Source organism: Coccinella septempunctata, chromosome 1, assembly GCF_907165205.1.
Source record: "Coccinella septempunctata chromosome 1, icCocSept1.1, whole genome shotgun sequence".
NCBI lineage: Eukaryota > Metazoa > Arthropoda > Insecta > Coleoptera > Coccinellidae > Coccinella > Coccinella septempunctata.
The window spans coordinates 47,183,259-47,197,216 of record NC_058189.1 but is presented as its reverse complement, the minus strand read 5'-3'; the positions used below and the strand labels follow the sequence as shown (position 1 = coordinate 47,197,216).

The following is a 13,958-nucleotide window of genomic DNA, read 5'->3' as shown; positions in this document are numbered from 1 at the left end:
CTTCTCATATTCATTCATCGTGCTCGATATACATGTTAGTTTTCAGCCTTCTGCACTTCTCAAAACCAACGATTAGTGGTTTCCCACATTGGTACTCTCCATTTGCACCTCTCGTAATCTATCAATTGTATCTTCTATTTGTCTGATGGACATTCTAATCGTGCTTACTTGTAAGCAGTCCTTCTCTGTGAATGTTGTATTCATTGATAAATTTTTGCACTTTTCAAGACCAACGTAATGTAAATTAATTATAATATTCTTGCTCTTCTCAGATTAATTAGGATTATTCTTCTCATTCAATTAAATATTCTTGATCTTCTCATTCATTTATAATATTCTTGCCCTTGTCATATTAATTATAATGTTCTAGCACTTCTCAGATTAATTAATTTTGCTCCTCTCATTTAATTTATAAGATTCATGCACTGCTTATAGTTGAATCATAATTATTGGTCAACTCACATTTAATGTATTGATCCCTAATCGATGATCAGACTCAGACAATGTACTCGGTCTTCTCATTAAAATTAATTATTCTAACCTTCTGTTTTTCTAATGGAATAAAGAGGCTCTAGCAATCAATTTCAATTGATTGCTCTGTCACTGTAAACGCTGTGTTAATTTTGAATTTATTGAACTTCTTAAAGTCTAAGTCGGACCTCAAGTGACTTGTCATTTGAACTGCTTTGTATTATCTCTACTCTTAGTTGAATAATGTCTCTCTGAGTCTATAGATGTTGTTAATATTTGTTTTTTTATTACTGTATTAGCTTCATGCAGGTGACATATTCATTTCATGATTGAGAACGATATACAATAAATGTTTTATACCATCTCCAAGTCAATTATCTTTGTCATACAGTCCACTACACCTCCGATTTTGAACAAATCCATTGATATAAATTTTTATTGATTTCTATGAAAACTGTTCATTGTAATTTTTCCTCAGAACGGTTTAATTATAACTCTAGGTCCTTTCGTCTGTTTCTTGGTGTAGTGTAATTTACACTGCCCAGAACACTAATATTACACCTCCTTTCGTCTAGATGTGGATAAACTACACCTCCTCTACACTGCCGTAAATCCAATCAGGAAACGAATACTAAAATCGAGTGTAAATTACACCGAGTGTAGAAAAGTGCTGCACTTTCTATGCAAACGAAAGGACCTATTAATTCGGCTGACAGATAAAATTATTTGCTCGAGAGAAATGTTTTAATTTGAAAACTCACATGTAACTATCACAGAAGCAATACGAAGTATATATTCCCACATCATCAACCTATCGCTTCCTTCCAAATGTTTCAGCATATAAGTTTTCCACATAATTTCGACTGGTACATAGGCTTGTAATCCATAAGAGATAAATATGGCAATTGAGTACAGAATTCTGATGGACTTAGCTAAGCTGGAACAACAAAAAAACATATTGAAATTGAAAATTGAACAAAAACTATTTTTATACAATTGTTTCTATTGATTCACTATTCAATTTGATAATGAAGTAGGTACGTTTCATTCATTGGAAGTAAACGTCCAATGCCATTTAATCTAAGATTCTTGTTTCCTCTCAGTTGCAGCTAAATGATTTTTCCGTCCATGCAAAATGGCAGATTCAATTTTCGATTTTGCTAACTAAAGAAATCCCGTATTTGAGGTTTAAACTGTAACAGATACCATAGTGGGTAAATTGGAAAAGGTTCCTCCTTTCATATCTTGGCACCCATGCAAAATAGTTCGTCGGAGGACATTCTATGGGAATAATTTGTATCAACCATGTGGGAGGGATAACAGCAACTCTCAAAATCTTAAATGGTAAGGGGGATCGAGTGACACCTTGTTTTAAAGGTTATTCGGTGTCAAGTCTGGGGAGAGAGGTGGCCATTCAATTGGTCCTTTTTTATGATTAAAACATTCAATGAGGCTATGGATAATAGATCATTTCCTAGATAAAAGATTGGTAGGAGAGGGCCGATTAAATGGCCACTACGCTCCCCAGACTTGACACCTTTAGATTTTCTCTTCTGGAACATTTGTGTGTACAATGCGCAGTCCCGAGATGTAGAAGAATTGGAAGTAAGAATACGCACAGCATTTCAAAACATTCGAGTAGATGTTTTCCAAAACGTAAAAGCCACATTTGAATAAAGAATATTTTTATCTATAAAAAATAATGCATGTTTCATCGCAACCCTTGCTATCGTAACTATTCTACTCTCTAACAAAAAAGTTCAATTATATGGCATTTTTGAAAATATAAAACAAAGTGTAACTCAACCCCCCTTCCCATGCATTTAAGATTTTAGGGGTTTCTGTCATCACACTTACAGGGTTGATGCAAATTGATTGGAACCAACCGTATAAAATGTGTACGTATCAAAGTTTATCTTTTTTCCATTTTTTCTGATTTTGCATGGAACCGGAACCGAGATAATAAAGGTGGTACCTTTTCAAATTGGCACACTGTACCTATGTACGAGTATTTTAGGTTTAGAGAGTTGCTATATATTATACCGGGGTAGATTTCGAGTGAAATATTGTTGAAACGAATCCTCATACATTAATTGAAACCACGCAGATTACACCTCAACATTGTCACGGATCGAAGGAGGGGAGGAGCTTGACTACTTGAGATATTTCTCATATCCACGTTGGATGAAGTGGTAGATATATTTGATATGATGTAATAAAGGGCAATGGCAAAGGAAATAGTTATAATCGTATCGTACAATACTAGCCAATTTGGATCTATTATTCTCAAAATGTCTGTACAGCACAATTCGCATAGTAAGGAGTGGAAAGACAAGGAGGGGGGTGGGGTGAGGTGGAATTACTTTGGTATTTCAACTCACAATTCCTCAGCAGGGAAATTCAGAGTAATACTGGCTTTTGAGAGGTCCCCATATTTCCAATAACCAATAAATCCCATTCCTACATATAGGACAGTAACAAATACCATTCCAACGTTAAGAACACCACAGTATCCTCCAAAACCTTTTGGCGTCTTCATGTTATTCTCCAAAGCTATAACCTGAAATGAACAAAATTTCAGCCAACATACACTTATTGTGAATACGGTTTAAATTCATTTCAGATCATATCGATATATCAATCATATCAATAATATTAATTAATTAGTCAAAGAAAGAATTAAGATTAAAAAATAACATTCAGACGCATAACACCACCGATCTGAATAGAACTAGCAATGCACCATTACTGAGACATCACCAATGTCTCATCGAGGAAGAGTAGATGCTGACCATGGTTTCGATCTTGTTTGATCTCGTCAGAGAAACACAACTCTGACCTCGATGAGGACAGGTAGGGATTATCCTGACTATATTGAATGCTGGCAAGTTCTACTCAGTATCATTGAGTTAATGCTCAATGTCAGTATCGAAATACTGGAACGCAGGAACAGGACAAGATTGGATTGTATATACTTACAACTCCTACGGCTTCTAGTGCGAATAATGTAGTGCCGAAGAATAAGGGAAACGTGTACAATGTACCAAAGGCGGGTACTTCACTGATATCTGGTAGATCTTGGAAAACATAGTAACACACAACTCCAAAAGATGCAAACGTTATAATGTTGGCTAGGGTAGAAAACGGCGCTAACAATTTCAAATTTCTTATGCAGTTTATCAATACGAATGGGACGAATGTCATCAGAATATATTGCGTCAATGTAAAATCGTGTTCCGTATACTCGTCGGCTACTGCTTTCACGTTTTTCGCCACGAAAACTATGTAGACACAGCAGATTCCGAGTTGATACACGATAAGGAAGAAATCCACCAGTAACCTGAAAAAAATTTCGTAAAATTAGTTACATAGTTGAGATAATAAGAATGACATAACGATTGAAAATGCTAGTAGACTTTTTCTTTTATTGAAATGGAATGGAGCTTGAGTGATTTAGAAGTGAAGCGAAAACTATCTCAACATTGGTGACATCCGAAAAGGTAACATATGGAGTTTTTCTTTCAATTTTTATTCCATATACGCATCCCACTTCTATAGAGGAGTTAATTTGTCTTCGAAATAATTATTTATTTGTACCACCTAAAATTCTTATTCTTTGTACTTTTGCTTTCGCATTAAGTGTGTTTTCAGCGCTCCGCAGCCAAGAGCTTTGAACCACGACCTCATGACCTTTTATGTAGGTCATCACAGTTGATCACAATTTCTCAGTCTATTTCGAATAGCGTTACCACTGCTCCAGTTTAATACGCCAACGAAATATAGTCAGTCCATTTTTCTTTACTATTTAACTGAACTATCGGTCGTGGCAATAGAACCACTTAGTTAGTTGACCTACTCAAATAAAAAACTGATGAAATATCACGAGTTCAGTTCACTTCCTTTTAAATATTCAAAAACAATTTCATAAAGTCATGTTACCCCCTGTAGCAGAGGAAAGTTTTAATGTATGTCTTATACATATTGAAAAACTTCAGCACCATGAATATTTTGAAATGAATATTTTCTCATCATGTTGATAGATATAAAATCGGTACTTCTTGTTGATGTATTATCTGAAAATTTAAAAATGCTGGTTCCAGATAAAGAATAAAGTTTGCATGTTTCCTGTAGTCAACGAATTTCCATCGAGAATGAATTATTCACAAAAAAAAAGCGGAGATCTGTGTACCTACTTCTGTATATTTCAATTAAATGCATGAAAATATTTGTAAACTTTTACTTACGGAGAAAACTTGGCATAAGGTCTAAGGCACTGTGGTCCTGATTCCAGTGCAATTTTCATAGACTCTGGGTAAGTTAATATGGGTACTCTGTATCTCTTACATAGTGTGTATTGAGCTTGGACCTAAAATAGAAAAAATTGTCAGTATGCAATTTCGAAATTGGTTCATAGTGTGATCAAGAGTTAACGCGAACATAAAACCGTATATGCTATTTTAGCAAAACCAAGATTCCCTCAAAAGTTAGCAGGCTCTGTTTTATAAATAAAATTTCAAATACCTTACAATAAAAAGTTCAATGGTATCAAATCTGAAGAACTCCATTCAATGGACTTCCCCTACCAATTATGCCGATGGAAAAAAGGGTCTATGAATGATCACAAAATTCTCCGGATTCGCATCTATTGCATATCTACGTACCAATAAACTAAGTAGCAAATGAAGTGGGACCTTCAAAATTGCCTATATAAAATAATATATTAATAAATAGCTTGAACTAAATAGCTATTTCGACATTACTTTGGGGATACTGGATTTTCTCCTTGAGATGCAAAGTATTTAGTATTGTCCTTTGTCTGAATGCCTGACACAAGGTATTTATCAATCCGTTCTTGTTGTACAGGGTGTGAATGTAGGACAGCCAAACATTTCCTTTTTTTGGTTAATAATTTGGGAATAGTAGTAGCCTTGCAGAGTTCTTTTTGTAGATTTCTTGGTAGATTGTTAGCTCAACCCCTCAACAATGGGTTGCCATAGAAATATCGCCATTTTATGGAATCCTTCTTTTTTTTTGTCTTGAAATTCTAGCTATAACTTCGAAATTCCTTTCGTCGATGTTGGATTTTTCATTAGTGGTGTGGAGCATCATCCCTAATCTCTAGGTAACTGGCGTAACTGTTACGGCTAAAGATAGGTGTGAACATAAACTTAAGATTAGCCGGCTAAACTTAGGTTTAGCTTCGGGTATTTGCTAATGTTAGTTTCTTCTATCTTTAGCCGGCTAAACTTAAGTGTAACCACATCCCATCGGCTAAAAATGTAGAAGCTAATAGAAAAGAGGAATAGTATAAGCAAGGCTTGAGGGGCGCAATTTTTTGGCAATCAAAAAAATTCGAAGAAATAGTAATATAATCAAACTATTAATGCAAAGCATTTTTTGTATGAATTTCACATATTTTCAATAGCAGAAAAGCATTCTGTTAAGCAGTTGACAAATTAAAATGAACATATATTTGTTTCTACTCTGTGCCAACGTAATCTTATTAGCAAATCTAAAAATCTGAAAGCCTCATAACAAAATTCGAGACGAATATGCTATTTTGAGTGTGAGGGAAAACTGTAGAGTGGTTATCTTTCATCTTGTAATTATTCATAATTTGTAAGGGAATTGAATTAGCCAAAGGAGAGAATACCTTTATTCATATAGAAAAAAATTGTTGTACCACTTCATTTGCTGCTTAGTTTATATAAATCATACTACTCTCCAACAATATTTCTTTATAGAATTTTCAGGTAAACCTTTGTTACAGAAACATTGCCTTCGAAAGTGCATGAAAAATGGAAATCTTTCAATATACGAAAAAAAAGTGAAACACAAGAATTTTCAGGTTTATTCATAATGTCTCTCTCAGCAGTCTCAGCGTCTATTTGAATATTGAGATTCATGGTACCTACATTGTAAACGAAAATTGATTGCTCTACTGCGAACATTCTTATCCGAGATGTAGGTAATCCCACAAAAATTATCGTAAATCAGAAATGACTGTTTTTTGATCTGAATATGACCTTTATTTGATGAAAGACTGGTTTATACAAGTATTTCATTCGAAATAAGCAGATAGTACTCCGTTTCGTATGTATGTAACTAGCTTCCCTCTGTCAAATATACTCACTAATACATGAAGGCAGTATGTACAGAGCGCACCTATTATAAACGTGAAGACTAAGCCGTTAACCATCCCTGCATTCTTGAAGGCTTCTGGCATTGCCAAAATACCTGTTCCAAGACATCCCTTCAATAAGTGGATGAGTGTTTCTGTATTCCTGAAAGAAACAGTGAGATGACACATAATGAGACCCCTTATATGTATAAATTCGAAAAAGTTTAACCCCCCTCAGTCTGAAGTAAAATTTGCTCTACCCTCGCATAATAAGTGCAATATAGGTAACAAAAAAAATTCATCATAGATCAAGAACTTCTGCGAGAGTAAGGAGTTACCAAGAGGAAACAAAAATGATGTAGGCCTACGTCTATGAAGGCAATAAAATAAATCAGGGGCGCATCCACAGGGGTGTACTGGGAGTAATTAACCCCTCCCAAGAAAATAGTTTTCATCGTTAAATCTAAATGAGCTTGAAAACATCGCTTCCCCCTTCCTTTCCATTGCTTTCGGTCATTATCTTATATATAGTTTAGGATAGTCCTCCTTGCCAGTACCCCCCGAAACTCAGACTCTGGATGCGCCACTGAAATAAATAGAATAAGAATGTTCTTGTACTATTTCATGCTGCAATGCATAGATCGTATATTTCGACGTTTCATCCAAGGAAAAAATAATACTCACGATGTGGGATGTTCAACCTTTCGATATAAATGTGGATCGTAGTCATCTTCTCCACTAACATCATCTTTGTCTGTGCCGTACCTAGAATTAACATAAAAAATATTATGTATGAAAGAATTACTGAACATAACTGAATTGTACATGTTATAGAAGAATTTTTTTTACGTCTACTATCATACGAACATAAGATTTTATTCCAAATCAAAATTAATGATATCTAGAAGTGTTTCTCTACCAAGATAAAAGCGTACACTCTAGGTTAAATGCAATGAAATTAATTAATAATAATAATGTTATAATACAGATGGATATACATATTTCATTCACCATCCACGTATGATAATAATCTTTCTTGAACATTATGAAATCCACGAATCCTTGGTGAATAGTGAACCATTATTCACTGATTGTCTATCAAGCATTCATTAGACAGTTGTGATTTATGGTCATTATTCACTGGTCTCTACGACTTCAGATACGACTTCATGGTCAGAGTCGCAGACAGAGGCTCTCAAAATCGAGATACATATTAGGTTCTGCGGACTATAGAGCAATATTGAAATGTCAAAGGTGATCGAAGGGTTTATAACGTGCGTTCAAAAAAATTCGTCGTCAAGTAGGCTATGGAATTTTAAACGTCGATATTGCGTATCTAAACGTAGTTCTTAGCTTGTGCTCTATTATTATTACAGGTTAGCTGTCAAGTTAGCGTTTTGGATTGTTGTAAAATTAAAATTATCAGCAAATAATAAAGATGGTTTTTACCGACGTACAAAAAGCATTCATTATTGAATCCTACTTCAGAAATGGGGAGAAAATAGAAGGCGAGTGGAAATATTCTGTTGAGAAATGTCTCAGCGACTTCAGGATCGAGTATCCCAACGTTGCTGTAGATTACCAATCTTTCCAGAGTACTGTTTCGCGATGTGTGAGCGTTTTTCGTGAAACAGGTAGCGTTCAAAGAAAAAAAGGAAGTGGTCGACCAAAGAAGAGAACACCCGAGTTAATCGAAAATGTTGAGAATGTGATGACAGAAGCTCCACGAACCTCTGTTCGGGTTTTATCTCAACTAGCTGGAGTCTCTGTTGGTACATGTCGCACAATTTTGAAAGAAGACATCAATTTGTATCCTTATAGATTGACATGCTATCAGAAGATTGAAGATGTTGATTACCCTCGTAGAATGGCCTTCTGTCAGTGGTTTCTAAACGAATTCATCGATAACCTGTATAAAGTTTTCTTCTCCGACGAAGCCTGGTTTCATCTTTCTGGATATGTCAACTCCCAAAATATGAGAATGTGGAGCAGTCAAAAACCGGAAAATTTTCACATTGAGACACCACTTCATTCTCAAAAAGTTGGAGTTTGGTGTGCTATCAGTCAGAAAAGAATTGTTGGACCTATTTTCTTTGACGGAACTTTAACAGCGGAACGCTATAAAGAGGATATTATCATGCCTTTTATAGCTGACTTAAATTTCAAAGAATGGTCATATAGTTATTTTCAACAAGATGGAGCCAGAGCACACACAGCTGTAGAAACATTAGCTACACTAAGGAATATTTTTCAGGATCGACTCATTAGCCTCAATACTGAAAATGAATTTCCTCCAAGATCGTGTGATCTTACACCATGTGATTTCTTCTTATAGCCTCATTTGAAGAATTCTATCTTCCAATCACCTATTTCTAATCTGGACGAACTCAAGACTAGGATCATTGAAAAAATTCATCAAATTAACGATGATCCTTTTATATTGAATAATGTATTTGAATCTCTCAAAAGAAGATGTGAGAAGTGTTTGGAGCAAAGAGGAGGACATTTACAACAGCTACTTTAATTATATAGAACTCTTAAACGTGAAACTCATTGTAATGAAAATCCTATAATTCAGTATCTTCAGTTATGGCAGAGACTGCCTCTGGTTATGGATTTTCACTGTCAGCGTCAATTCAATATTTTATTTAATGAGAAATAAACATATTCTGAGGTTCTTAGTGTTATTTATTTCTATTACCTACTGTAATAGGTACAACCTTTTCACATAATTGTAAGTACAAAAAACATAATACTCGATTCGTTCAAGATTCATGTCTTTGACTTATGAACTCAGGTTAATTTTTCCAATCGCCTCAGATTATTTGGATTCTTGTAATCTAATTCAATGAAAAAATGCTAATATAATATATGTTTATTAATTCTCTATAAATATTGAATTGATTTGGTCGTTACTGAAAATTCATGACTAAACTAATTTGAATTACATGAAAATAAATATTGGACAATTTATCAAAATTCAATTTAGCTATAAAAAGGCATAATGCTTTCTCCTTATTCATAACGTTTTGCTATTGACTGATGCATACCGAACTCGAATTTTTTTTTGGATGCTACAAGGATAGGTAAACAATCTTTTCAATTTTCTGATAACATGCCAATCTTCAGGAAAACAAACTGACGTTTTTCATTCAAAATCTTATGGCATAAAATATGCCAACAGATACTCCAGCCACTTGAGATAAAATCCGAACATATGTTAGTGGAGCTTCTGTCAACATATGTATTTTCATTATTGCTGAATAACTCTGAGATTTTCTTCTTTGGTCGACCACTACTTTTTTTGCTTGAACATACCTGTTCCGTCGACGCATCGCAAAACAGTACTTTCGAAAGATTGATTCTTTCAGCAATATCTAGATATACATTGGGAATGTCGCTGAAACATTAAAGAATATTTCCACTCTACTTCTATTTTCTCCCCAATTTTCATGTAGGATTCAATAATAAATACTATTTACACGTCCTTAAAAACCATCTTTATAATTTCCTGATAATTTTAATTCAACAACAATCCAAAATGCTTAATTCTAACTTGACAGTTCACCTGGAAAATAGTACAGCAAAAGCAAAGAATTACGTTCAGACACGAAATATCGACGTTCAAAACCTACTTGACGACGAATTTTTTTTGAACGCACGTCAATTATAAGTTCTTCCACTAGTTGAAGCCGTTGATTAGCAAGAGCAAGGTATTTTTTCGATTGTGTTGCCGGCGCTCTGACTGCTTCTACCTAATGATCGCGAAACTCAAGGAAAATTTTCAGCCAATTTAAAGTTATTGGATAGACCAAGTTGCAAGAAAGACGGTAAAATCTTGCAATTTCATTTATTCAGAATGGTAAAGTTCAGCAAGAGAGCTATTTCGTCTGAATACATAAACTTGAAGTAGCAAAAACGAGAAGGTGACTGATTATCTCCTTTTCAATTTCAGTTCTTAATTAACAATTTAAATTACTTAAGGTAATGTATGCTGTATGCAATAGATAGGTAAATAGAAAAGTATTGGAACTCCAGTGCTGTAACATTGATCACAGGTCTCAGATGCAGGCGGCTTTTGTAGATCTGAGAGACGCAAATTTGAAGACTTTACGAAAGATATTGGATTCAAAAATAAAACTACATCCCTTTACGTCGTACCTTGACTTCAGAAAGTTGAACATCAAACCATTGTGGTAATGATTCAATCGACCACTATCGAAAATAATTGAATTTACATTTTTCCACCATTATCAACAAAATTGCATACCAAAATATTATAATCAACCAATGCTCATATGGAATTATAAAATAAAAAAAGGTTTCTGATAAAAACTCTGTATTACATCAACCATATCAAAATAAACTCTGAACTGTTGGAGACTGCAATATACCGATCTTTGAACTTTCAGTGTACTGTGCCAAACTCAAAGTCTAATTGGAAATATCAAAAAGTATTCTAAATTAAGACTACGTCTGAATATGTGTTTTGATCTTTCATCGGCCCACTAACACAGTGATCATTCATTACTTACTGAACAATTAGTAATAAGAAACAGTACAATGAATATTCTTCCTTTCAAATAAAAACATATTGGATCGGAAAGACATGAACCGCTTATGAATAATGGCATTTTTAAATATCTGGTATGACGTATAGTGCAGATGATCAAATTGCAGATATTGAAACAGTCGGCATGCCGGCATAACTATATTTGGCTACTTCAAAATAATGCCTCCATCCCTATGCAAGAATATATGCTTTTGTCACGTCAACTTTTCTTTTTCTTTGAAAGAAGAAAGATTATCACTTTCAAACTCAAGGCATAAGCAAATACTAAAATGAGTAAAAACGTCTATTTCGAAAAAACGAATAACTCTATTTCAAACAAAAATTGTCGTCGCAAAAAATTGTATTTAGTATCTACATAAAGGAAAAAAATTAGGTACAAAAAATTTTATTACTTTCAGGGTATGTTTTTGTAAAACACGAGCCAGTGGTTTTTGATATTTTGAATTAACTTGATGGTACCTAATCCTAATATGAGTAATATGGTTTATAAATAACAAAGAATTAATAACTAGAAATAATCGAATACAGCTGAAACTTTCAGAATTCGGTTTTGTTGAAGGCTTTATATAATGCCTAAGTAGTTCGAATTTCTATTTTCGAAAATTCGAAAATCCTTATGGCAAGCACTCTATATTCATTTAACCAATTGAAAAGAATGATCAATATTATAATTATACTTCTAAAGGCAAATAATTGGAAAAAATTACCCGGTATAGTGTGCCAGGTAAATATTCGGTTTTCACAAAACGTCATTTTTTTATGTCACTTACTCAAGTCACAAAACCAAGTGACTTGCTTACTTCAACGTTCTGAAAAACAAAATTCTTCTGGCATTTTGTCGGAAAGTAATTATCGGAACTGAATTTAGAACGGCAATTTTGTATTCCAAATCACAATCAAATGAAAAATTATTCCATATTCAATTGAAGAGAGTAGACCCTCTTCAATTGAAGTTATAGTGATCAGTTCAAAAAGATAAATGAATATCTTACGTCAGAAACCACTAATTTATATGGGGTTTTCATTATAATTCAATTCAATCAGTTCGTCACCTCAGAAAGTCAGAAATTTTGTTAATCTTAAAACGGAAAAAAATTTTAAAAATTTAATGATCTAAAAGATCATGAAAGACAATGATAAGGTTAGGGTTGAAGTTCTTCTCAATGGACCATTTTCATGTTGGATCAAGCAACTTTCAACAAAACTCACTTTTCATTGCCAACATTCCGCAGTTTGAGCGACTCGTTCTCCATGGCTTAATAATTATTACGAACGACGGTTTCCTCTAAAACGGACAGGATACTAGAGTCTCTATTCCCTCGTGTGCTTTCATTCGATCTGAAACAAAAATATTTTCATCCTTATTTTGATATTCTGGCAGTATTATGCGTTTGTATTTATATCTACAAAATAAACTTTTTCATTTCAGAATATAAACTCATCATTATGTAGTGCTATAGAAATATCGTAAATGCAAATCAAGCAAAATACAATAAATAGTGACGAATACAATTCGTCTTAAAACCGTAGGGGAGAGTTCCTTTGGATTGGAGAGCCCGCATGAACCGGACGCTACAGTTTTCTACTACACTCGATAGTAATTTAGCATCCTTTACGTAAATCATATTTTTCTACAAGCGTGCGCGTTCAACCTTTTTCCCACACGCATTCCAAGTTGCGAAGAGTCACTTTCCCAAAACGTGCGGGAAAAACGCCTGCTATTTCTTTCCCGCACGCATTTGCGTGCGGGAATGGATTAGCAGAGGTTTTTCCCGCACGCAAATATTATAGAGTAAATTAAATTCTATCATGTTTCTATGCATAGAACGTCAACGATGAGAAACCCATAGTAATGACATGCAGAATTACGTCTGTCATTATATATGAATTAATCAAATGAGATATGATCTGTTTCGTGAAATGGATATATTTATATATTTCAAGCGCTTGTAGAAAAAATATTGTTCCTAACTCTTGCGTAAAGTGTCTTGCCCGCACTCAACTGCTCACCCGAACTCTGCTTCGCATCGTTCGGGCAACGGCAGTTTCGTGCGGGCAAGTATCACTTTCCGCACTTGATAGGAAAATAACTATTTTGCAACATCGATCGAGATCACTTGGAAAATGGCTGACCCTGTGGCTCGCCGCTTGTTGCGAAAATGGGATTTACGTAAAGGATGCTAAATTACTATCGAGTGTAGTAGAAAACTGTAGCGTCCGGTTCATGGGCTCTCCAATTCAAAGGAACTCTCCCCTACGGTTTTAAGACGAATTGCATTCGGTCTTCTCTCCAAGATGATGACTAATCGTCTGATTCAACTCTTAGAAAAGCTATTAGGTACTTGAATCCCAGTGTGGCTTTCAACCCAATCGAGGTAATTTTCACACTACGACAGCTGCAAGAGAAGGCCTGTGAACAACAATCAAGGATCTATACAGCCTATATCGATTTAAGTAAGGCCTTCGACATGGCAAATCGCTATGCTAGAATACAGCATAATGGCTCTACAACCGACCATTTCTCAACCAATTCTGGAATAAAACAAGACTGCGTGTAGGCCTGTTCAATCTTTTCGCCATAGATGTTACGATAATTGCCGACATGAGTATGCCTGTAAGAGGTGTTGGAATAAGATTCAGATTTGATGGAGGCCTGTTTAACCTGAAGCGCCTCAGAGCAAAACCCGTACTGAGTTCATAACGGAACTTCAATATGCAGACGACTGCTCACTTATCGCTAGCAGCTCAGAGGATCTACAGATAATGTTGGACACCTATAAACATATATTCGAA

General features: G+C 34.7%; 1 protein-coding gene across 4 annotated transcripts in view; it reads right to left on the bottom strand.

The window, feature by feature from the left end:
• LOC123315761 (proton-coupled amino acid transporter-like protein CG1139) overlaps positions 1-13,958 on the bottom strand; it is a 33,482-nt gene that overhangs the window by 1,685 nt on the left and 17,839 nt on the right. For 3 of the 4 annotated variants that reach the window (XM_044901618.1, XM_044901611.1, XM_044901600.1), the window contains exons 2-8: positions 12,375-12,503; positions 7,277-7,357; positions 6,605-6,755; positions 4,716-4,837; positions 3,451-3,811; positions 2,853-3,031; positions 1,233-1,408 (exon numbers count right to left, since the gene is read on the bottom strand). In XM_044901618.1, coding sequence (XP_044757553.1) covers positions 1,233-1,408; positions 2,853-3,031; positions 3,451-3,811; positions 4,716-4,837; positions 6,605-6,755; positions 7,277-7,357; positions 12,375-12,418 — 1,114 coding nt within the window. In that variant the 5' untranslated portion in view covers positions 12,419-12,503. Of the gene's footprint in view, positions 1-1,200; positions 1,409-2,852; positions 3,032-3,450; positions 3,812-4,715; positions 4,838-6,604; positions 6,756-7,276; positions 7,358-12,374; positions 12,504-13,958 lie in introns of those variants that run through there. The other variant, XM_044901625.1, reaches the window with a different exon arrangement.